The following is a 24,213-nucleotide window of genomic DNA, read 5'->3' on the forward strand; positions in this document are numbered from 1 at the left end:
GGTATTTGACTAGGATTAGTTAAATAAGTTTAATTTTTTATTTAAAGTAAATAACTTTAAATGTGAAATAATATGTTCTTCATATTAGAACATACACATGTTTCGCACAAAACATTAAATTATTTTAGCTAGCTCTGCTATGATAAAATTAGTAACCAAATAATATAAATATAGGACTATCAGTAACTCAATCCACTTTAGAAGCTGTTAACCTTTTTTTTTTCTTTCTTTACGGACATCGCCGGCTCAGGGGAGTTAACTCAGCTAACTCCGACTAACTGGCTTGGATCTAGGTTTGATTACTATGTATATGTATAATGTATATATATATATATATATATATATATATATATATATATATATATATATATATATATATATATATATATATATATATATATATATATACATATATATATATATATACATATATATATATATATACATATATATATATATACATATATATATATATATACATATATATATATATATATATATATATATATATATATATATATATATATATATATATATATATATATATATATATATATATATATATATATATATATATATATATATATATATATATATATATATATATATACATATATATATATATATACATATATATATATATATATACATATATATATATACATATTATATATATATATACATATATATATATATATATATATATATATATATATATATATATATATATATATATATGTATGTATGTATGTATATGTATATATATATATATGTATATATATATATATATATATATATATATATATATATATATATATATATATATATATATATATATATATATATATATATATATATATATATAGGCTATATTATATAGGCCATAAAATTTATAGATTAACAAATTTACGGGGGGGGGGGTTGAGAACATTAAGTGCCGCACCGGGTAAAACCCGCCCTCGCTATGCCAGTGGTGACCGGGTATTGTATTCTGCAATAAACGTAAAATTTCACATTTTTAGATATTTTGTTACACTCGCTTGAGCATTCAGATTTTGTATCGAAATACCCTGAACGGTTGACCTACTTGTAGCAACCGTTTCCGGGTTTGGTGTTGTGACCAGGTGCGTCGTAGTGTGTTGTCGCCAGGTAGGCCTCGCTTGACAGGACGATAGCGTGTTTGTTTCTGTATGTACCTCAGTTTAGGACGTTTTCGATGATGATCCCCATCGGTAAATTTGAATAATTTATGCATCCAAAGCGTAAGTATAATGTGTTTTTTTTTTAAATTATTGCCAATTAAAACGAACCTGAAGGCCAGGTAGGAATCTGGTCATGATAAAGTAGATCTAAAATCTAAATTGTAGTAAAACAACACTTAAAACTGTAAAACTAGAACTTAAAATACTGCTAGCTACAGTTAGTCGTTAGTAGATCTAGCTAATCTAGATTCTAGATCTAGTAACTTAAAGAGTTAGAGCCAATAGCCTACTGTCAACTGAACTGTTGTTACGTACTTCTCAGGCTGCACGATGAATAATGACATTAATTGACATAGCAGAATACATACTAGATCTACTACATGTGTTATAAGTCTGTGTTTGAGTACAGCGGTTGTGAAACGTTGGGGTGACGAGATTTGGCCTAGATTTTGATCAAGACACTTCCATTTTTTCGTTCATGGTGATGATCTATTTTTAGTAACGAGGTCATTGGTTGTAAAAATCGTCCTAACAGTAACAGAAATGACAAAGCCTCTTTTAACTCTTTATCTTACCCTCAAAACCTAGGGCCTATCCTCAAATTAATCCAATCATTTATTAAAGTAAACATGTGTTTGGTTTCAAAATGGGGGAGGCGGGCGGATTAGAGGTTGACATAAACACATTGACACACAACACTGTTACTCACAACACATTTTGTGGTGACACACAACACATGGTGACACACAACACATGGTGGTGACACACAACACACTGACACAACACACTGTGGGGACACACAACACATGGTGACACACAACACATGGTGGTGACACACAACACATGGTGGTGACACACAACACATGGTGACACACAACACATGGTGGTGACACACAACACATGGTGACACACAACACACGGTGACACACAACACATTGTGGTGACACACAACACACTGTTACACACAACACATTGTGGTGACACACAACACATTGTGGTGACACACAACACATGGTGGTGACACACAACACATGGTGACACAATCTACTGACAGTCTACTGTATTTGTTTTACCTCAACATTTTACTGTTGGTGTGTGAACAGGTATAGTGTACTTATTTTATATATATAGGCCTATATATATATATATATATATATATATATATATATATATATATATATATATATATATATATATATATATATATATATATATATATATATATATATATATATATATTAAACCTAACCCACTGTTAACACAACTCTGGTGAGAGGGTTATGACAAAATAAATCACTCTTATCTTAGTCATAATGTTATTGATTAGATCCCCCTTATCTAGGGCAGGTACTGGTAATAGGTGTTATACATGGTGTATCGACTTAGTGGATCGACTTGGTATATGGACTACTGATTTCATTCTAGGTTCATTCTAGGTTCATGAACTACATCTCTAGACACTTACACCAGCTAGCAAATAGTTTTAAATCACTCAAACATTTCATTAGTAGTCTCATTCAAGTGCAAGAAGATCAAAGTAAAAATTTCAAGTTCATATAATTAATAAGTTGAGCTTTGGGGTGTGGCCAGAAGAAATGGGTGTGGCCAGAGAACAGGGGTGTGGCCAGCCAAAGAGTGTGGATAATCACTTGCACAGAGGTGCACATAGTACCACTGGTGAGGCTAATCAGTACCATAGGGTATTTTGACATGTTTAGCTCAAATTAGTTGATTTTTTATGTTTCAACTTTTTGTTGCAATATGTTCAGCTCTACATGCTGTCTCATCATGCTGTCTCTACATGCTGTCTCTACATGCTGTCTCTACATGCTGTCTCTACATGCTGTCTCATCATGCTGAGCTAAATAGGTCATCTACACCTTCAAATGTCAAATTGGTTTCTTCTATGTTACATTTCTTTGGTTACATCTGAATCTTTTGCATGGTATACTTGTGGTAGCTTGGTTTAAAGTACCTGTGGTAGTTTGCTTTAAAGTACCTGTGGTAGTGGTAGCTTGGTTTAAAATACCTGTGGTAGCTTGGTTTAAATTACCTGTGGTAGCTTGGTTTAGAATACCTGTGATAGCTTGCTTTAAAATACTTGTGGTAGCTTGGTTTAAAATACCTGTGGTAGCTTGGTTTAAAATACCTGTGGTAGCTTGGTTTAAAATACCTGTGGTAGCTTGCTTTAAAGTACCTGTGGTAGCTTGCTTTAAAATACCTGTGGTAGCTTGCTTTAAAATACCTGTGGTAGCTTGCTTTAAAATACCTGTGGTAGCTTGGTTTAAAATACCTGTGGTAGCTTGGTTTAAAATACCTGTGGTAGCTTGGTTTAAAATACCTGTGGTAGCTTGCTTTAAAGTACCTGTGGTAGCTTGGTTTAAAATACCTGTGGTAGCTTGCTTTAAAATACCTGTGGTAGCTTGGTTTAAAATACCTGTGGTAGCTTGCTTTAAAGTACCTGTGGTAGCTTGGTTTAAAATACCTGTGGTAGCTTGGTTTAAAATACCTGTGGTAGCTTGGTTTAAAATACCTGTGGTAGCTTGCTTTAAAATACCTGTGGTAGCTTGGTTTAAAATACCTGTGGTAGCTTGGTTTAAAATACCTGTGGTAGCTTGGTTTAAAATACCTGTGGTAGCTTGGTTTAAAATACCTGTGGTAGCTTGGTTTAAAGTACCTGTGGTAGCTTGGTTTAAAATACCTGTGGTAGCTTGGTTTAAAATACCTGTGGTAGCTTGGTTTAAAATACCTGTGGTAGCTTGCTTTAAAGTACCTGTGGTAGCTTGGTTTAAAATACCTGTGGTAGCTTGGTTTAAAATACCTGTGGTAGCTTGGTTTAAAATACCTGTGGTAGCTTGCTTTAAAGTACCTGTGGTAGCTTGCTTTAAAATACCTGTGGTAGCTTGCTTTAAAATACCTGTGGTAGCTTGCTTTAAAATACCTGTGGTAGCTTGGTTTAAAATACCTGTGGTAGCTTGGTTTAAAATACCTGTGGTAGCTTGGTTTAAAATACCTGTGGTAGCTTGCTTTAAAGTACCTGTGGTAGCTTGGTTTAAAATACCTGTGGTAGCTTGCTTTAAAATACCTGTGGTAGCTTGGTTTAAAATACCTGTGGTAGCTTGCTTTAAAGTACCTGTGGTAGCTTGGTTTAAAATACCTGTGGTAGCTTGGTTTAAAATACCTGTGGTAGCTTGGTTTAAAATACCTGTGGTAGCTTGCTTTAAAATACCTGTGGTAGCTTGGTTTAAAATACCTGTGGTAGCTTGGTTTAAAATACCTGTGGTAGCTTGGTTTAAAATACCTGTGGTAGCTTGGTTTAAAATACCTGTGGTAGCTTGGTTTAAAGTACCTGTGGTAGCTTGGTTTAAAATACCTGTGGTAGCTTGGTTTAAAATACCTGTGGTAGCTTGGTTTAAAATACCTGTGGTAGCTTGCTTTAAAGTACCTGTGGTAGCTTGGTTTAAAATACCTGTGGTAGCTTGCTTTAAAATACCTGTGGTAGCTTGGTTTAAAATACCTGTGGTAGCTTGGTTTAAAATACCTGTGGTAGCTTGGTTTAAAGTACCTGTGGTAGCTTGGTTTAAAATACCTGTGGTAGCTTGGTTTAAAATACCTGTGGTAGCTTGGTTTAAAATACCTGTGGTAGCTTGGTTTAAAATACCTGTGGTAGCTTGCTTTAAAATACCTGTGGTAGCTTGGTTTAAAGTACCTGTGGTAGCTTGGTTTAAAATACCTGTGGTAGCTTGGTTTAAAATACCTGTGGTAGCTTGGTTTAAAATACCTGTGGTAGCTTGGTTTAAAATACCTGTGGTAGCTTGGTTTAAAATACCTGTGGTAGCTTGCTTTAAAATACCTGTGGTAGCTTGGTTTAAAATACCTGTGGTAGCTTGGTTTAAAGTACCTGTGGTAGCTTGGTTTAAAATACCTGTGGTAGCTTGGTTTAAAATACCTGTGGTAGCTTGGTTTAAAATACCTGTGGTAGCTTGGTTTAAAATACCTGTGGTAGCTTGGTTTAAAATACCTGTGGTAGCTTGGTTTAAAATACCTGTGGTAGCTTGGTTTAAAATACCTGTGGTAGCTTGGTTTAAAATACCTGTGGTAGCTTGGTTTAAAATACCTGTGGTAGCTTGGTTTAAAATACCTGTGGTAGCTTGGTTTAAAATACCTGTGGTAGCTTGGTTTAAAATACCTGTGGTAGCTTGGTTTAAAATACCTGTGGTAGCTTGGTTTAAAATACCTGTGGTAGCTTGGTTTAAAATACCTGTGGTAGCTTGGTTTAAAATACCTGTGGTAGCTTGGTTTAAAATACCTGTGGTAGCTTGGTTTAAAATACCTGTGGTAGCTTGCTTTAAAATACCTGTGGTAGCTTGGTTTAAAATACCTGTGGTAGCTTGGTTTAAAATACCTGTGGTAGCTTGGTTTAAAATACCTGTGGTAGCTTGGTTTAAAATACCTGTGGTAGCTTGGTTTAAAATACCTGTGAAGCTCCTGTAGTGTGAGGCACTAACAATTGATGTGGATTTAGCCTATCACAAATTCTTGGGTGTCTTTACTTTATTAAACACTGCATGAGTTGACCAATCTTTGCCAGCAATTATTCAGGAAATTTGTGTGAGAAGTTGTTTGGTCCCGAGTCTGAAATTCAAATTGCCAGTTATCTCAGGTCCTTTCTTTAATATGGCCACATCGCTGGGTGACTTATTGAGACCATTATCAGCCAATGAAGTTTTCTGTTTTCTGAAAAAACAGTTAGACCTATTTGATATATAAAGAATCAATATATGAGTAGAGTTTGACCTTGGTGAGGCAGGTGAGCTGTATTCACTCAAGTTTTTGTACCTGTGATCCTGGACTCAGTGAGGGGCAGACGATTGTTGGTTAGGGTTAATAATCAGGTTCAAATTTAAAGCAAAGTTCTGATGATGACACCACTGAGTTGACCAGAATCCTCCCCTCATTATTGTTGACATGGATTAAATAAAACATGTTTTTTTATTATTATTATTATTAATTTTGGAATTAAAGCAACTGTAAAAATATAAGCCTAAAAATTAAGAAATTAAATATTTTTAGAATCAATGTGGCAATCCAGATAACTTTAAAATAATTTTTGAGTTTAAGGCTACATTTTTATTTATTTTCAAAAAGCCTATGTTATAACATGGTTTCACTTTCCTAAGACTCCGTGTTCAATATTGTGAAATCCCTACTTTTAAGAAAAGCCATATTTATTTGTAAAAACTTTGCCATACATCGTTTAAAGTTTAACCATTTTTGTTTTTAATTTCTGTGATAACTGTATACAATTAAGTTGCTTTTGGCCTCTTTTTTTTGAAAAATAAATTTTGCTTAGTTACAGAAAATACTAAAAACATTAATACATACAATGTTTATAGCCACACTTATTTTATTAATATTGTACATGATTTTTAAAATATTTAATGGGCCTTTCAAATTATTTTGAGACTATTTTTGGTTGAGTCCATTACAATTGACCCAATTTAAAATTAAAATATTGTACTAATTTGGTTTTTTAAAAATACATACGGACTTACCTTTCCACCTTTACCAAATCTAAATACTAAAAAGTAGAAAATAAAACAAGTATAAAATCTTTATAAACTTTTAAATGCACTGAAATTTAGAATGTAAACAAACAAAAATGTCTTGAGTAAAACGTTTTGCTGGCTCATCTGTTTAGCAACCACTGATAGAAATTGTTATAAAAACCTTATAGTTACTAGCTTTTAAATGCACAGAAAATAAGAATATAAAAAACTTGCTTTCTTTAATAAAAGCATTGGTCCCTAAAATATGTAATAGATTTCATTGCACAAAAATATATAAGAGATCGGATAACATTTAGAAATGAAGAGGTTCCATTACACTAAAATACGTCAAAGATCTTATTTTTATTTATTTCTTCCTCTCACAGATGCAGTACCCAAGGATGATACTTTTGATTTTCATTGTCTTTGGACTTGGTAAGTGCTCATTGGTGGACTTTTGCACATATATTTGTTTGTATGTTCTTTTGTCTGTGTGTAGGGGTTCTGATAGAGTTTCTATGAATGTTAAATTTATTTGTCACCTTGGCCATGAATTCCCAGATTTCTCTGTTGAACTGATGTAGCAGCTGATGTAGCAGCTGATATTTCTGGGCTGACCACAGGGTTGACCATGGAGTAGTAGGGGCTAACCATGGAGTAGTAGGGGCTAACCATGTGGGATCATTGGCTAACCTTGCCCTAAGAAGGGCAAGCCATGCACCAGAAAGGGCTAACCTTGCCATAGGAAGGGCAAACCATGCACCAGAAAGGGCTAACCTTGACATAGGAAGGGCAAACCATGCACCAGAAAGGGCTAACCTTGACATAGGAGGGGCAAACCATGCACCAGAAAGGGCTAACCATATTGTTTACTGTCCCCAGCTGGTGCCGCTACTGTCGTGCAGGTCGAGTTTGAAGAGGACGGTCCCATCACAGCTATAGAAGGCTCTAGCACCAGCTTTACATGTACAGTCAGTGGCAACATCCAGGAAGTCACAGACGACAGACTGCAGATTGTTAAACTAGACATCAGGGGGCAGCAGGTCCTTGTTAATGGCCAAAATGTGGCAGAGCCCAAATTTTACAGCGTTTTTATCAGGCGCTCTGTAGACACCATCAGCATTCATTTCAGTATCCTGAAGGGTGAGTTTTCTTAGATAGTGACTGGCTACTTGACGGATGACTGATGACTGACTGTGTCTGTCTGACTGTGTCTGTCTGATGACTGTTGTAAACCTAATTGGTAAATGCGACAGAAACATTGTACAATCCTGTCTGTCCACCCCAACCAGTTGTCATAGTTTGAATGGCCAGCAAACTTGTCATAGTTTGAATGACCAACAAACTTGTCATAGTTTGAATGACCAGTAAACTTGTCATAGTTTGAATGACCAGTAAACTTGTCATAGTTTGAATGACCAGTAAACTTGTCATAGTTTGAATGACCAACAAACTTGTCATAGTTTGAATGACCAACAAACTTGTCATAGTTTGAATGACCAGTAAACTTGTCATAGTTTGAATGACCAGTAAACTTGTCATAGTTTGAATGACCAGCAGACTTGTCACAGTTTGACCAGCAAACTTGTCATAGTTTGAATGGCCAGCAAACTTGTCATAGTTTGAATGACCAGTAAACTTGTCATAGTTTGAATGACCAACAAACTTGTCATAGTTTGAATGACCAACAAACTTGTCATAGTTTGAATGACCAACAAACTTGTCATAGTTTGAATGACCAGTAAACTTGTCATAGTTTGAATGACCAGCAGACTTGTCACAGTTTGACCAGCAAACTTGTCATAGTTTGAATGGCCAGCAAACTTGTCATAGTTTGAATGACCAACAAACTTGTCATAGTTTGAATGACCAACAAACTTGTCACAGTTTGACCAGCAAACTTGTCATAGTTTGAATGACCAGCAAACTTGTCATAGTTTGAATGACCAGTAAACTTGTCACAGTTTGAATGACTAACAAACTTGTCATAGTTTGAATGACCAACAAACTTGTCATAGTTTGAATGGCCAGCAAACTTGTCATAGTTTGAATGGCCAGCAAACTTGTCATAGTTTGAATGACCAGTAAACTTGTCACAGTTTGAATGACCAGCAAACTTGTCATAGTTTGAATGACCAACAAACTTGTCATAGTTTGAATGACCAGCAAACTTGTCATAGTTTGAATGGCCAGCAAACTTGTCATAGTTTGAATGACCAGCAAACTTGTCATAGTTTGAATGACCAGTAAACTTGTCACAGTTTGAATGACCAACAAACTTGTCATAGTTTGAATGACCAACAAACTTGTCATAGTTTGAATGACCAACAAACTTGTCACAGTTTGACCAGCAAACTTGTCATAGTTTGAATGACCAGCAAACTTGTCATAGTTTGAATGACCAGTAAACTTGTCACAGTTTGAATGACTAACAAACTTGTCATAGTTTGAATGACCAACAAACTTGTCATAGTTTGAATGACCAACAAACTTGTCACAGTTTGACCAGCAAACTTGTCATAGTTTGACCAGCAAACTTGTCATAGTTTAAATGACCAGCAAACAAGAAGTTTTCTGAGGGAATCAACTGTGTCCACCCTGTTTTTATTTCAGTGCGTGTGGCAGATGACGGCAAATTTAAGTGTAATGTCAAGCCTTGGACAAATCTAGTAGTGAATGTTTTACAGGAGGAGTTGGAAATACAAGTTATCAGTAAGTCAATGTTGAATAGCAGTAGTAAGTTGATGTTGAATGGCAGTAGTAAGTTGATGTTGAATGGCAGTAGTAAGTTGATGTTGAATGGCAGTAGTAAGTTGATGTTGAATGGCAGTAGTAAGTTGATGTTTAATGGCAGTTGTAAGTTGATGTTGAATGGCAGTAGTAAGTTGATGTTGAATGGCAGTAGTAAGTTGATGTTGAATAGCAGTAGTAAGTTGATGTTGAATGGCAGTAGTAAGTTGATGTTGAATAGCAGTAGTAAGTTGATGTTGAATGGCAGTAGTAAGTTGATGTTGAATGGCAGTAGTAAGTTGATGTTGAATAACAGTAGTAAGTTGATGTTGAATGGCAGTAGTAAGTTGATGTTGAATGGCAGTAGTAAGTTGATGTTGAATAACAGTAGTAAGTTGATGTTGAATGGCAGTAGTAAGTTGATGTTGAATGGCAGTAGTAAGTTGATGTTGAATGCATCAGTGACTTGATGATTATACTGAATACTGACTGTCACACTTGTAACTGGGTCAATGAAATCTTGTTTGCCACATCTAGAAGCTTATATTACCTGTACATCTAGAAGCTTATATTACCTGTACATCTAGAAGCTTATATTACCTGTACATCTAGAAGCTTATATTACCTGTACATCTAGAAGCTTATATTGCCTGTACATCTAGAAACTTATATTGCCTGTACATCTAGAAACTTATATTGCCTGTACATCTAGAAACTTATATTACCTGTAGATCTAGAAGCTTATATTGCCTGTACATCTAGAAGCTTATATTGCCTATACATCTAGAAGCTTATATTACCTGTACATCTAGAAGCTTATATTACCTGTACATCTAGAAGCTTATATTACCTGTACATCTAGAAGCTTATATTGCCTATACATCTAGAAGCTTATATTACCTGTACATCTAGAAGCTTATATTACCTGTACATCTAGAAGCTTATATTACCTGTACATCTAGAAGCTTATATTGCCTGTACATCTAGAAACTTATATTGCCTGTACATCTAGAAGCTTATATTACCTGTACATCTAGAAGCTTATATTACCTGTACATCTAGAAACTTATATTGCGTGTACATCTAGAAGCTTATATTGCCTGTACATCTAGAAACTTATATTGCCTGTACATCTAGAAGCTTATATTACCTGTACATCTAGAAGCTTATATTACCTGTACATCTAGAAGCTTATATTACCTGTACATCTAGAAGCTTATATTGCCTGTACATCTAGAAGCTTATATTACCTGTACATCTAGAAACTTATATTACCTGTACATCTAGAAACTTATATTACCTGTACATCTAGAAGCTTATATTACCTGTACATCTAGAAGCTTATATTGCCTGTACATCTAGAAGCTTATATTACCTGTACATCTAGAAGCTTATATTACCTGTACATCTAGAAGCTTATATTGCCTGTACATCTAGAAACTTATATTACCTGTACATCTAGAAACTTATATTACCTGTACATCTAGAAGCTTATATTGCCTGTACATCTAGAAGCTTATATTACCTGTACATCTAGAAGCTTATATCACCTGTACATCTAGAAGCTTATATTACCTGTACATCTAGAAGCTTATATTACCTGTACATCTAGAAGCTTATATCACCTGTACATCTAGAAGCTTATATTACCTGTACATCTAGAAGCTTATATTACCTGTAAAACTTGTTGCATTGTCCACCACTAGGGCCCCCTGTGAATATTGCCTGCAGTAACGCCACAATTGATGCTGTCAATCAAAAGATTGAGGTCACATGCAAGTCAGAGCTCTACCCTGATGGCATTTGTAAAGTGAACTCTATGGGGGTAAGTCTTCACAATTTTTTTGTTTACACGATGTTTGTAAATCTTGACTAGTTTTTACTTTTTTAACTACATATTTTTACTTTATTAAAGGTGTAGTAAAACTATATGCAAAGTCTTTTTGTTGCTCTTGCTTAAGCTGTTTCCTCTTCTTTGTCCTTAATTTGAATGTTGTAAGGAATTGAGTCAATATCCAAGCATTGCTTGCTCTATTGAACCAGGGCACAGCAAATGGCTGGAGGTTTGATGTAGCCATTGACTACCAGCAGTCAGTGGACGATGAGACCGGCTACTACACCACCAGCTGTAAACTGCGTGTACCTGTCCCGATGGTCCTATTTGGCAGCATCTACAGCTTCAACGTCAGCATTCAGCCCAATGTTGGTCTCAGCAACTTCAGCAAGTCTACCAGGGTTGCAGGAATCTATGATGGTAACTCCTTTTGACTGTAGTGTAATATGTGCAAACATTTGTACTACTTTACAAATTAAGGACAACACCTGTAATTATATTTTTACCTTTAGCCTCCACCATAAGGACCAACACCTGTAATTATATTTTTACCTTTAGCCTCCACCATAAGGACCAACACCTGTAATTATATTTTTACCTTTAGCCTCCACCATAAGGACATTATATTTTTACCTTTAGCCTCCACCATAAGGACCAACACCTGTAATTATATTTTTACCTTTAGCCTCCACTATAAGGACAACACCTGTAATTATATTTTTACCTTTAGCCTCCACCATAAGGACCAACACCTGTAATTATATTTTTACCTTTAGCCTCCACTATAAGGACCAACACCTGTAATTATATTTTTACCTTTAGCCTCCACTATAAGGACCACACCTGTAATTATATTTTTACCTTTAGCCTCCACTATAAGGACCACACCTGTAATTATATTTTTACCTTTAGCCTCCACTATAAGGACAACACCTGTAATTATATTTTTACCTTTAGCCTCCACTATAAGGACATTATATTTTTACCTTTAGCCTCCACTATAAGGACCAACACCTGTAATTATATGTTTACCTTTAGCCTCCACTATAAGGACAACACCTGTAATTATATTTTTACCTTTAGCCTCCACCATAAGGACCAACACCTGTAATTATATTTTTACCTTTAGCCTCCACCATAAGGACAACACTGGTGCAGTTTTTGGAGCGCAGTCCCCTCTATGCTGTTATTGGCTCCACTGTGAAACTGACTTGCCAGATTGCTGGCCTCAACCCCAATGTTTCTCTGGACAGTTTAGAGATAATCCGCACAGGTGGCGCCGCCTCTACCCTCTCACAGGGCAATAAGGTCATCTCAGAAAGAAATTATTACAACGTGACCATCTCTAAAGCTCTTGATCAAGTCACTCTTGAGTTCTTCATAACAAAAGGTACTTTTTAGATTTTAATATCTTCCTCATAGCCGTCCATGGAGCAGATCAAGTAGAGTTCATCTGTTTCTGTGTACTTGTCATTATTTTACAATTTTAACATTGAAATAACTTTCTTAATTATTATTAAAATTGATCAAAATTTTCTCTGGTTATTTTGTATACATATACCAACAAAATTGATAGAACACATTTTTGAAAATTTGTATGGTTTTTCTTTTACAATTAAAATGGTGTATTTTTTGCTCAAGTTTTGATTTTTAGAAAAAAAATTGTAAAAACAAAAGCATTTTAAAATGTAATCTATTACTATTGTTAGCAAACTGTATCTCTATAACTCTGCAAGTTTTTTGTCGAATTCGCATAAGCCATCTTTGATTTATTTGGATATTAAAATGGTAAATAAAATACAAGATGGCCATGGCAACGGCATGAAATTTTCGGCCATTTTTTTTATTTTTAGACTTTACTCTTTAAGTCATAATTATATGCTAAATATTGTAGCATTAGCTTTAGAAATAAGCATTTTGGTTAATTTGGTTTTCAGCACTCGCCCATGCTCTTAAAAAGTTACCTTTTTGTTTCATTAAAAAGTTAACTTTGTGTTTCATTAAAAAGTTAACTTTGTGTTTCATTAAAAAGGTTAACTTTGTGTTTCATATAAAGTTAACTTTGTGTTTCATTAAAAAGTTAACTTTGTGTTTCATTAAAAAGTTAACTTTGTGTTTCATTAAAAAGTTAACTTTGTGTTTCATTCAAAAGTTAACTTTGTGTCACATTAAAAAGTTAACTTTGTGTTTCATTCAAAAGTTAACTTTGTGTTTCATTAAAAAGTTCTTTGTGTTTCATTCAAAAGTTAACTTTGTGTTTCATTAAAAAGTTAACTTTGTGTTTCATTAAAAAGTTAACTTTGTGTTTCATTAAAAAGTTAACTTTGTGTTTCAATAAAAAGTTAACTTTGTGTTTCAATAAAAAGTTAACTTTGTGTTTCATTAAAAAGTTAACTTTTTGTTTCAATAAAAAGTTAACTTTGTGTTTCAATAAAAAGTTAACTTTGTGTTTCAATAAAAAGTTAACTTTGTGTTTCATTAAAAAGTTAACTTTGTGTTTCAATAAAAAGTTAACTTTGTGTTTCATTAAAAAGTTAACTTTATGTTTCAGTACGAATCATAGACGACACAAAGTTTGTTTGCCACATCAAGAGAGGAGACTACACACTTGAGTATCAGACAGAAGTCCTTGTGTCAGCCATAAGTAAGTAGCTGCTGTCAGCCATAAGTAAGTAGCTGCTGCCAGCCATAAGTAAGTAGCTGCTGTCAGCCATAAGTAAGTAGCTGCTGCCAGCCATAAGTAAGTAGCTGCTGTCAGCCATAAGTAAGTAGCTGCTGCCAGCCATAAGTAAGTAGCTGCTGCCAGCTATAAGTAAGTAGCTGCTGCCAGCCATAAGTAAGTAGCTGCTGCCAGCCATAAGTAAGTAGCTGCTGCCAGCCATAAGTAAGTAGCTGCTGCCAGCTATAAGTAAGTAGCTGCTGCCAGCCATAAGTAAGTAGCTGCTGTCAGCCATAAGTAAGTAGCTGCTGCCAGCCATAAGTAAGTAGCTGCTGTCAGCCATAATTAAGTAGCTGCTGCCAGCCATAAGTAAGTAGCTGCTGCCAGCCATAAGTAAGTAGCTGCTGCCAGCCATAAGTAAGTAGCTGCTGTCAGCCATAAGTAAGTAGCTGCTGCCAGCCATAAGTAAGAAGCTGCTGTCAGCCATAAGTAAGTAGCTGCTGCCAGCCATAAGTAAGTAGCTGCTGTCAGCCATAAGTAAGTAGCTGCTGCCAGCCATAAGTAGCTGCTGCCAGCCATAAGTAAGTAGCTGCTGCCAGCCATAAGTAAGTAGCTGCTGTCAGCCATAAGTAAGTAGTTGCTGCCAGCCATAAGTAAGTAGCTGCTGCCAGCCATAAGTAAGTAGCTGCTGTCAGCCATAAGTAAGTAGCTGCTGCCAGCCATAAGTAGCTGCTGCCAGCAATAAGTAAGTAGCTGCTGCCAGCCATAAGTAAGTAGCTGCTGCCAGCCATAAGTAAGTAGCTGCTGTCAGCCATAAGTAAGTAGCTGCTGCCAGCCATAAGTAAGTAGCTGCTGTCAGCCATAATTAAGTAGCTGCTGCCAGCCATAAGTAAGTAGCTGCTGCCAGCCATAAGTAAGTAGCTGCTGCCAGCCATAAGTAAGTAGCTGCTGTCAGCCATAAGTAAGTAGCTGCTGCCAGCCATAAGTAAGTAGCTGCTGTCAGCCATAAGTAAGTAGCTGCTGCCAGCCATAAGTAAGTAGCTGCTGTCAGCCATAAGTAAGTAGCTGCTGCCAGCCATAAGTAGCTGCTGCCAGCCATAAGTAAGTAGCTGCTGCCAGCCATAAGTAAGTAGCTGCTGTCAGCCATAAGTAAGTAGTTGCTGCCAGCCATAAGTAAGTAGCTGCTGCCAGCCATAAGTAAGTAGCTGCTGTCAGCCATAAGTAAGTAGCTGCTGCCAGCCATAAGTAGCTGCTGCCAGCAATAAGTAAGTAGCTGCTGCCAGCCATAAGTAAGTAGCTGCTGCCAGCCATAAGTAGCTGCTGCCAGCCATAAGTAAGTAGCTGCTGTCAGTCATAAGTAAGTAGCTGCTGCCAGCCATAAGTAGCTGCTGCCAGCCATAACGACTACATCCTATGTACCTTTTGTGATGAATTGTGTAAAAAAAAAATGTCCTTGTACCTAGATGAATCACCTGTGTAAAAAAATGTCCTTGTACCTGTCATGAACAACCTGTGTAAAAAAAATGTCCTTGTTTGTACCTAGATGAATCACCTGTGTAAAAAAAAAATGTCCTTGTACCTAGATGAATCACCTGTGTAAAAAAATGTCCTTGTACCTGTCATGAACAACCTGTGTAAAAAATGTCCTTGTACCTGTCATGAACAACCTGTGTAAAAAATGTCCTTGTACCTGTCATGAACAACCTGTGTAAAAAATGTCCTTGTACCTGTCATGAACAACCTGTGTAAAAAATGTCCTTGTACCTGTCATGAACAACATGTGTAAAAAAATGTCCTTGTACCTGTCATGAACAATCTGTGTAAAAAAATGTCCTTGTACCTGTCATGAACAATCTGTGTAAAAAATGTCCTTGTACCTGTCATGAACAACCTGTTTATATCCTGAAAACTTTGTGTTACCAGAGATCCCTGATCCTGTCAACTGTGGATACCCTGTGTCCAACCAGCGGTCAGTTCAAATCAAGTGCTCCACCACCTCCTACCCTGCTGCTCAGTGCACCATCAAATCTGGACTGGTCAGTAAACTCTAGTCAGCCCTGGTACCTGGGAGGGTTAGACCTAAATGTCTGGATGCTTTTGGTCTAAAACTAAATTCTTAGACCAAAACTAAATTCTTAGACCAAAACTAAATTCTTAGACCAAAACTAAATTCTTAGACCAAAACTAAATTTTTAGACCAAAACAAAATTCTGTAATGGCAGGAAACCAAAAATGTAGAGGGAAAAAAGTCTTGAACTGTATCATGGGATTATTTTGTTCCAGAGCTCAGCGGGCAGCTTTAGCTACCAGGTCCAGTACAATTTCTACATGAGTGGCGGCGCCACTGGGTTCTACACCACAGAGTGCTCCATCAGCCTGCCCCTGCAGAGTGTTCTGGTTGGCTCCTACTACAAGTTTGTGGTCCAAGTGGCCCCTAATGTCGCGGACAGGAAAAATTTTACAGTCTCATCTCGCTGGTTCATTGGGACACCTGGGGGTAAGTTTCTTTAGTGTAGTGGTCAGCAGAGTTATAAGGTAAGTTCAGCTGGGTCTAAGGTTTCTTTAGTGTAGTGGTCAGCAGAGTTATAAGGTAAGTTCAGCTGGGTCTAAGGTTTCTATAGTGTAGTGGTCAGCAGAGTTATAAGGTAAGTTCAGCTGGGTCTAAGGTTTCTTTAGTGTAGTGGTCAGCAGAGTTCTATCTACTGTTATAAGGTAAGTTCAGCTGGGTCTAATGTTTCTATAGTGTAGTGGTCAGCAGAGTTATAAGGTAAGTTCAGCTGGGTCTAAGGTTTCTTTAGTGTAGTGGTCAGCAGAGTTATAAGGTAAGTTCAGCTGGGTCTAAGGTTTCTTTAGTGTAGTGGTCAGCAGAGTTATAAGGTAAGTTCAGCTGGGTCTAAGGTTTCTATAGTGTAGTGGTCAGCAGAGTTATAAGGTAAGTTCAGCTGGGTCTAAGGTTTCTTTAGTGTAGTGGTCAGCAGAGTTATAAGGTAAGTTCAGCTGGGTCTAAGGTTTCTTTAGTGTAGTGGTCAGCAGAGTTATAAGGTAAGTTCAGCTGGGTCTAAGGTTTCTATAGTGTAGTGGTCAGCAGAGTTATAAGGTAAGTTCAGCTGGGTCTAAGGTTTCTTTAGTGTAGTGGTCAGCAGAGTTCTATCTACTGTTATAAGGTAAGTTCAGCTGGGTCTAAGGTTTCTTTAGTGTAGTGGTCAGCAGAGTTATAAGGTAAGTTCAGCTGGGTCTAAGGTTTCTTTAGTGTAGTGGTCAGCAGAGTTATAAGGTAAGTTCAGCTGGGTCTAAGGTTTCTATAGTGTAGTGGTCAGCAGAGTTCTATCTACTGTTATAAGGTAAGTTCAGCTGGGTCTAAGGTTTCTTTAGTGTAGTGGTCAGCAGAGTTATAAGGTAAGTTCAGCTGGGTCTAAGGTTTCTTTAGTGTAGTGGTCAGCAGAGTTATAAGGTAAGTTCAGCTGGGTCTAAGGTTTCTATAGTGTAGTGGTCAGCAGAGTTCTATCGTTATACAGTAAGTTCAGCTGGGTCTAAGGTTTCTTTAGTGTAGTGGTCAGCAGAGTTATAAGGTAAGTTCAGCTGGGTCTAAGGTTTCTTTAGTGTAGTGGTCAGCAGAGTTATAAGGTAAGTTCAGCTGGGTCTAAGGTTTCTATAGTGTAGTGGTCAGCAGAGTTCTATCTACTGTTATAAGGTAAGTTCAGCTGGGTCTAAGGTTTCTTTAGTGTAGTGGTCAGCAGAGTTATAAGGTAAGTTCAGCTGGGTCTAAGGTTTCTTTAGTGTAGTGGTCAGCAGAGTTATAAGGTAAGTTCAGCTGGGTCTAAGGTTTCTATAGTGTAGTGGTCAGCAGAGTTCTATCGTTATACAGTAAGTTCAGCTGGGTCTAAGGTTTCTATAGTGTAGTGGTCAGCAGAGTTCTATCTACTGTTATAAGGTAAGTTCAGCTGGGTCTAAGGTTTCTATAGTGTAGTGGTCAGCAGAGTTATAAGGTAAGTTCAGCTGGGTCTAAGGTTTCTATAGTGTAGTGGTCAGCAGAGTTATAAGGTAAGTTCAGCTGGGTCTAAGGTTTCTATAGTGTAGTGGTCAGCAGAGTTATAAGGTAAGTTCAGCTGGGTCTAAGGTTTCTATAGTGTAGTGGTCAGCAGAGTTCTATCTACTGTTATAAGGTAAGTTCAGCTGGGTCTAAGGTTTCTATAGTGTAGTGGTCAGCAGAGTTATAAGGTAAGTTCAGCTGGGTCTAAGGTTTCTTTAGTGTAGTGGTCAGCAGAGTTCTATCTACTGTTATAAGGTAAGTTCAGCTGGGCCTAAGGTTTCTTTAGTGTAGTGGTCAGCAGAGTTATAAGGTAAGTTCAGCTGGGTCTAATGTTTCTATAGTGTAGTGGTCAGCAGAGTTATAAGGTAAGTTCAGCTGGGTCTAAGGTTTCTATAGTGTAGTGGTCAGCAGAGTTCTATCTACTGTTATAAGGTAAGTTCAGCTGGGTCTAAGGTTTCTATAGTGTAGTGGTCAGCAGAGTTATAAGGTAAGTTCAGCTGGGTCTAAGGTTTCTTTAGTGTAGTGGTCAGCAGAGTTCTATCTACTGTTATAAGGTAAGTTCAGCTGGGCCTAAGGTTTCTTTAGTGTAGTGGTCAGCAGAGTTATAAGGTAAGTTCAGCTGGGTCTAATGTTTCTATAGTGTAGTGGTCAGCAGAGTTATAAGGTAAGTTCAGCTGGGTCTAAGGTTTCTATAGTGTAGTGGTCAGCAGAGTTCTATCTACTGTTATAAGGTAAGTTCAGCTGGGTCTAATGTTTCTATAGTGTAGTGGTCAGCAGAGTTCTATCGTTATACAGTAAGTTCAGCTGGGTCTAAGGTTTCTTTAGTGTAGTGGTCAGCAGAGTTATAAGGTAAGTTCAGCTGGGTCTAAGGTTTCTTTAGTGTAGTGGTCAGCAGAGTTCTATCTACTGTTATAAGGTAAGTTCAGCTGGGTCTAAGGTTTCTTTAGTGTAGTGGTCAGCAGAGTTATAAGGTAAGTTCAGCTGGGTCTAAGGTTTCTTTAGTGTAGTGGTCAGCAGAGTTCTATCTACTGTTATAAGGTAAGTTCAGCTGGGTCTAAGGTTTCTTTAGTGTAGTGGTCAGCAGAGTTATATCTACTGTTATAAGGTAAGTTCAGCTGGGTCTAAGGTTTCTTTAGTGTAGTGGTCAGCAGAGTTCTATCGTTATACAGTAAGTTCAGCTGGGTCTAAGGTTTCTTTAGTGTAGTGGTCAGCAGAGTTATATCTACTGTTATAAGGTAAGTTCAGCTGGGTCTAAGGTTTCTTTAGTGTAGTGGTCAGCAGAGTTATAAGGTAAGTTCAGCTGGGTCTAATGTTTCTATAGTGTAGTGGTCAGCAGAGTTATAAGGTAAGTTCAGCTGGGTCTAAGGTTTCTATAGTGTAGTGGTCAGCAGAGTTATATCGTTATACAGTAAGTTCAGCTGGGCCTAAGGTTTCTTTAGTGTAGTGGTCAGCAGAGTTCTATCTACTGTTATAAGGTAAGTTCAGCTGGGTCTAAGGTTTCTTTAGTGTAGTGGTCAGCAGAGTTATAAGGTAAGTTCAGCTGGGTCTAAGGTTTCTTTAGTGTAGTGGTCAGCAGAGTTATAAGGTAAGTTCAGCTGTGTCTAAGGTTTCTATAGTGTAGTGGTCAGCAGAGTTCTATCTACTGTTATAAGGTAAGTTCAGCTGGGTCTAAGGTTATAAGGTAAGTTCAGCTGGGTCTAAGGTTTCTATAGTGTAGTGGTCAGCAGAGTTATAAGGTAAGTTCAGCTGGGTCTAAGGTTTCTTTAGTGTAGTGGTCAGCAGAGTTATAAGGTAAGTTCAGCTGGGTCTAAGGTTTCTATAGTGTAGTGGTCAGCAGAGTTATAAGGTAAGTTCAGCTGGGTCTAAGGTTTCTTTAGTGTAGTGGTCAGCAGAGTTCTATCTACTGTTATAAGGTAAGTTCAGCTGGGTCTAAGGTTTCTTTAGTGTAGTGGTCAGCAGAGTTATAAGGTAAGTTCAGCTGGGTCTAAGGTTTCTATAGTGTAGTGGTCAGCAGAGTTCTATCTACTGTTATAAGGTAAGTTCAGCTGGGTCTAATGTTTCTTTAGTGTAGTGGTCAGCAGAGTTATAAGGTAAGTTCAGCTGGGTCTAAGGTTTCTTTAGTGTAGTGGTCAGCAGAGTTCTATCTACTTTTATAAGAAGTGTTCAATAGGGTGAGGGGGTTTGTATTTTTGCTTCATCACAAATGTTGAAACTGGAATTCTTTAGCAGCCAACACCTTAATGAATGGGATTTGAATTTTTGTCTCCAGAAGTGAAGGAACCAACTGTAGATTTTTTCACTGCTAACTCAGAGAGTGGCTACATAACAGCGGAGCCAGGAAGTGATGTGACATTTGTGTGTGGTGCCACAGGAGCCCTACCAGGGTCCCTGCAGCTGTACAGGAGCCCCAGCAACATCCTGCACACCAGCGCAGACAGCAACACACTCAACTTTGTTCTGGCTGATGTTGGCTGCTCCCAGGAGGGCGAGTATGGCTGCAGGGTGGACTACAGCACCAGCGCAGCCAGGAAAATATTGCTGCATGTCAAGTCTTGTGAGTTGGACAGTCAACCTTTACTGGAACACTCAACTGTCTGTCATACAACACTCAACTGTCTGTCATACAACACTCAACTGTCTGTCATGCAACACTCAACTGTCTGTCATACAACACTCAACTGTCTGTCATACAACACTCAACTGTCTGTCATACAACACTCAACTGTCTGTCATACAACACTCAACTGTCTGTCATACAACACTCAACTGTCTGTCATACAACACTCAACTGTCTGTCATGCAACACTCAACTGTCTATCATACAACACTCAACTGTCTGTCATGCAACACTCAACTGTCTGTCATACAACACTCAACTGTCTGTCATACAACACTCAACTGTCTGTCATACAACACTTACCATCTCAGGCATATGACCTATGACATCTGTCACTGACCTATGACATCTGTCACTTACCTATGACATCTGTCACTTACCTATGACATCTGTCACTTACCTATGACATCTGTCACTTACCTATGACATCTGTCACTGACCTATGACATCTGTCACTGACCTATGACATCTGTCACTTACCTATGACAGTGATATCTGACATCCTCTACCCCCTACCAGGTGGATCAGGCTCTGATGCCACGCCCCTGTCCGTCATAGTGGCAGTGTGTGTGGGCGTGCCCATCCTGGGCATCGCCTTCATTGCTGCTGTCGTCATACTGATAGTCTGCTGTGTCAGGAGAGCCAAGCACCGGAGGAGCCTCTCATCCACCCCAGTCACCAGGTCCCCTGGGGGTGGGGATGACCTGGACTACTACAACACAGTCTGCTTCAGCCATGACTCTGTCTACTTCTCCGACCCCCCACCCTACAGCGTGGTGTGTGGCACCAAGGATGAGGACAAGCCACCCCCCTACTCACCAGATATAAGCGCCACCACACAACACTTAGCACCAAACTACACACCACCCACCACACAACCCTCAGCACCAACCTACACACCACCCACCACACAACCCTCAGCACCAACCTACACACCACCCACCACACAACCCTCAGCACCAACCTACACACCACCTACCACACAACCCTCAGCACCAACCTACACACCACCCACCACACAACCATCAAGGCATGTGGAACAAGAGCTGTCCCATCCCGGTAAGTTTGACAAAGCTTTTGATCATGTCAACTAAATTAACCCTAGCCCAGGAAACATTAGGTGATTATCAAGCAAGCACTCCATTGCCGCTCACCTTATTTTTGTTTTCAGCTGTGATTTTAGACTCGCGTCACATGTGTTTTATACTTTTGTTTTTAGCTGTGATTTTAGACTCGCGTCCCATGTGTTTTATACTTTTGTTTTTAGCTGTGATTTTAGACTCGCATCCCATGTGTTTTATACTTTTGTTTTTAGCTGTGATTTTAGACTCGCGTCCCATGTGTTTTATACTTTTGTTTTTAGCTGTGATTTTAGACTCGCGTCCCATGTGTTTTACTTTCATTTTTAGCTGTGATTTTAGACTCGCGTCCCATGTGTTTTATACTTTTGTTTTTAGCTGTGATTTTAGACTCGCGTCCCATGTGTTTTATACTTTTGTTTTTAGCTGTGATTTTAGACTCGCGTCCCATATGTTTTATACTTTTGTTTTTAGCTGTGATTTTAGACTCGCGTCCCATGTGTTTTATAATTTTGTTTTCAGCTGTGATTTTAGACTCGCGTCCCATGTGTTTTGATGTGTGAACACAGCCAGTGAGTTTTTTAATTGGTCTTTTAATTAATTAGCTGTGGTTAAAGGGGAAGACCTTAAAACTTGATCAATGGCAGAATAGATTATCTGAGGTTCATTTCACAATTATATTGCTCTGATTTTATAAATCTAAAGTTGATCTAAACTTTTCATGTCCACTGAGTTTGATCTAAACTTTTCATGTCCACTGGGTTTGATCTAAACTTTTCATGTCCACTGGGTTTGATCTAAACTTTTCATGTCCACTGAGTTTGATCTAAACTTTTCATGTCCACTGAGTTTGATCTAAACTTTTCATGTCCACTGGGTTTGATCTAAACTTTTCATGTCCACTGGGTTTGATCTAAACTTTTCATGTCCACTGAGTTTGATCTAAACTTTTCATGTCCACTGGGTTTGATCTAAACTTTTCATGTCCACTGAGTTTGATCTAAACTTTTCATGTCCACTGGGTTTGATCTAAACTTTTCATGTCCACTGGGTTTGATCTAAACTTTTCATGTCCACTGAGTTTGATCTAAACTTTTCATGTCCACTGAGTTTGATCTAAACTTTTCATGTCCACTGGGTTTGATCTAAACTTTTCATGTCCACTGAGTTTGATCTAAACTTTTCATGTCCACTGAGTTTGATCTAAACTTTCATGTCCACTGAGTTTGATCTAAACTTTTCATGTCCACTGAGTTTGATCTAAACTTTCATGTCCACTGAGTTTGATCTAAACTTTTCATGTCCACTGAGTTTGATCTAAACTTTTCATGTCCACTGGGTTTGATCTAAACTTTTCATGTCCACTGGGTTTGATCTAAACTTTTCATGTCCACTGGGTTTGATCTAAACTTTTCATGTCCACTGGGTTTGATCTAAACTTTTCATGTCCACTGAGTTTGATCTAAACTTTTCATGTCCACTTGGTTTGATCTAAACTTTTCATGTCCACTGCGTTTGATCTAACCTTTTCATGTCCACTGGGTTTGATCTAAACTTGTCATGTCCACTGAGTTTGATCTAAACTTTTCATGTCCACTGCGTTTGATCTAAACTTTTCATGTCCACTGGGTTTGATCTAAACTTTTCATGTCCATTTCAGGCCTTGAAGACACTTAAAGAATGTGAGAATCTCTGGGACCTTGGACCCCATCAAATGACCTTCACCTGATGAAAATGAACAAATCCCACTCATGACATAGATCGAATTAATTTTTTCAGCAATTTGAAACGAGTAGATTTCTCTTGAGATTTGAAACCTACATTTTATTTAGGTTATCGATTTTACAGTTTGACGAATTGTGTGTGTGGCTGTGTGTACGACTGTGTGTGTGTGGTTGTGTGTAAGACTGTGTGTGTGGGTGTGTGTTTGACTCTGTGTGTGGTTGTGTGTAAGACTGTGTACGACTGAGCTCTTTTGACATTCATGTAAATTTTTTTACTTTTTCCCCATTGATTTAAGTTTCAACTTTTGATTATAAATTTAAATTTGTTAAAATGTCATATAGATTATATTTCACAATTTAGACTTCATTAATCATTTTTGTTTCGTGATGTGATAGTGTTTGATCGACCAAGTTAATGTCAAGTTCACTCTATTTTAGCACCCATAGTAGCCTGCTTGTGTAGACTTGACTCACATGATAGTTTGTTGACAGACTTTGTCACGGCTTGTCATAATTATGTCATTGTAAATAGTTGTATTGTCATTAATGAAACTCACATTCCAAATCTAAAGCTAAACTGGCTAGCTTTGTTGCAAAACTGGCTAGCTGTGAAGCTAAACCAACTAACTTTGATGGTGCTCAAACTGTACATATAATGAGAATGTAAATAGCACAGGAACAATGTACCTGCCTTGATCTTGTCACTTGATCTTGTTTGAAATGTATGGGACACAAATACATTTAATCTGGAATATTTTTTTAATCAAAGTTTTCTTTTCTTTCTGAATA

The 24,213-nt window shown here is 37.5% G+C and overlaps 1 protein-coding gene across 1 annotated transcript; it reads left to right on the forward strand.

The window, feature by feature from the left end:
* The first annotated feature begins 2,808 nt into the window (after positions 1–2,808).
* On the forward strand, positions 2,809–24,176 carry LOC131948710 (uncharacterized). Its single transcript, XM_059310377.1, has 14 exons — positions 2,809–2,902; positions 7,138–7,186; positions 7,634–7,894; positions 9,365–9,463; positions 11,188–11,306; positions 11,525–11,735; positions 12,445–12,705; positions 13,867–13,959; positions 15,898–16,010; positions 16,258–16,471; positions 20,274–20,558; positions 21,141–21,680; positions 22,223–22,272; positions 23,361–24,176. Exons 2-13 carry the CDS (start codon positions 7,138–7,140, stop codon positions 22,261–22,263), a joined length of 2,286 nt encoding a protein of 761 aa, XP_059166360.1. The 5' UTR covers positions 2,809–2,902; the 3' UTR covers positions 22,264–22,272; positions 23,361–24,176.
* The last annotated feature ends 37 nt before the right edge of the window (positions 24,177–24,213 follow it).

This window comes from Physella acuta, unplaced genomic scaffold (genome assembly GCF_028476545.2).
Source record: "Physella acuta isolate Inbredline_101_S28 unplaced genomic scaffold, ASM2847654v3 ptg000658l, whole genome shotgun sequence".
Classification (NCBI taxonomy): domain Eukaryota; kingdom Metazoa; phylum Mollusca; class Gastropoda; family Physidae; genus Physella; species Physella acuta.

What these genes read in the sequence shown, in the direction of transcription:
- LOC131948710 (XM_059310377.1), top strand. Translation starts at nt 7,138, where the DNA reads ATGCAGTACCCAAGGATGATACTTTTGATTTTCATTGTCTTTGGACTT. An exon ending in GGTTGCAGGAATCTATGATG is followed by an intron (nt 11,736 to 12,444) that starts GTAACTCCTTTT and finishes TTTTACCTTTAG; the next exon opens with CCTCCACCATAAGGACAACA. An exon ending in GTTCATTGGGACACCTGGGG is followed by an intron (nt 16,472 to 20,273) that starts GTAAGTTTCTTT and finishes TTTTGTCTCCAG; the next exon opens with AAGTGAAGGAACCAACTGTA.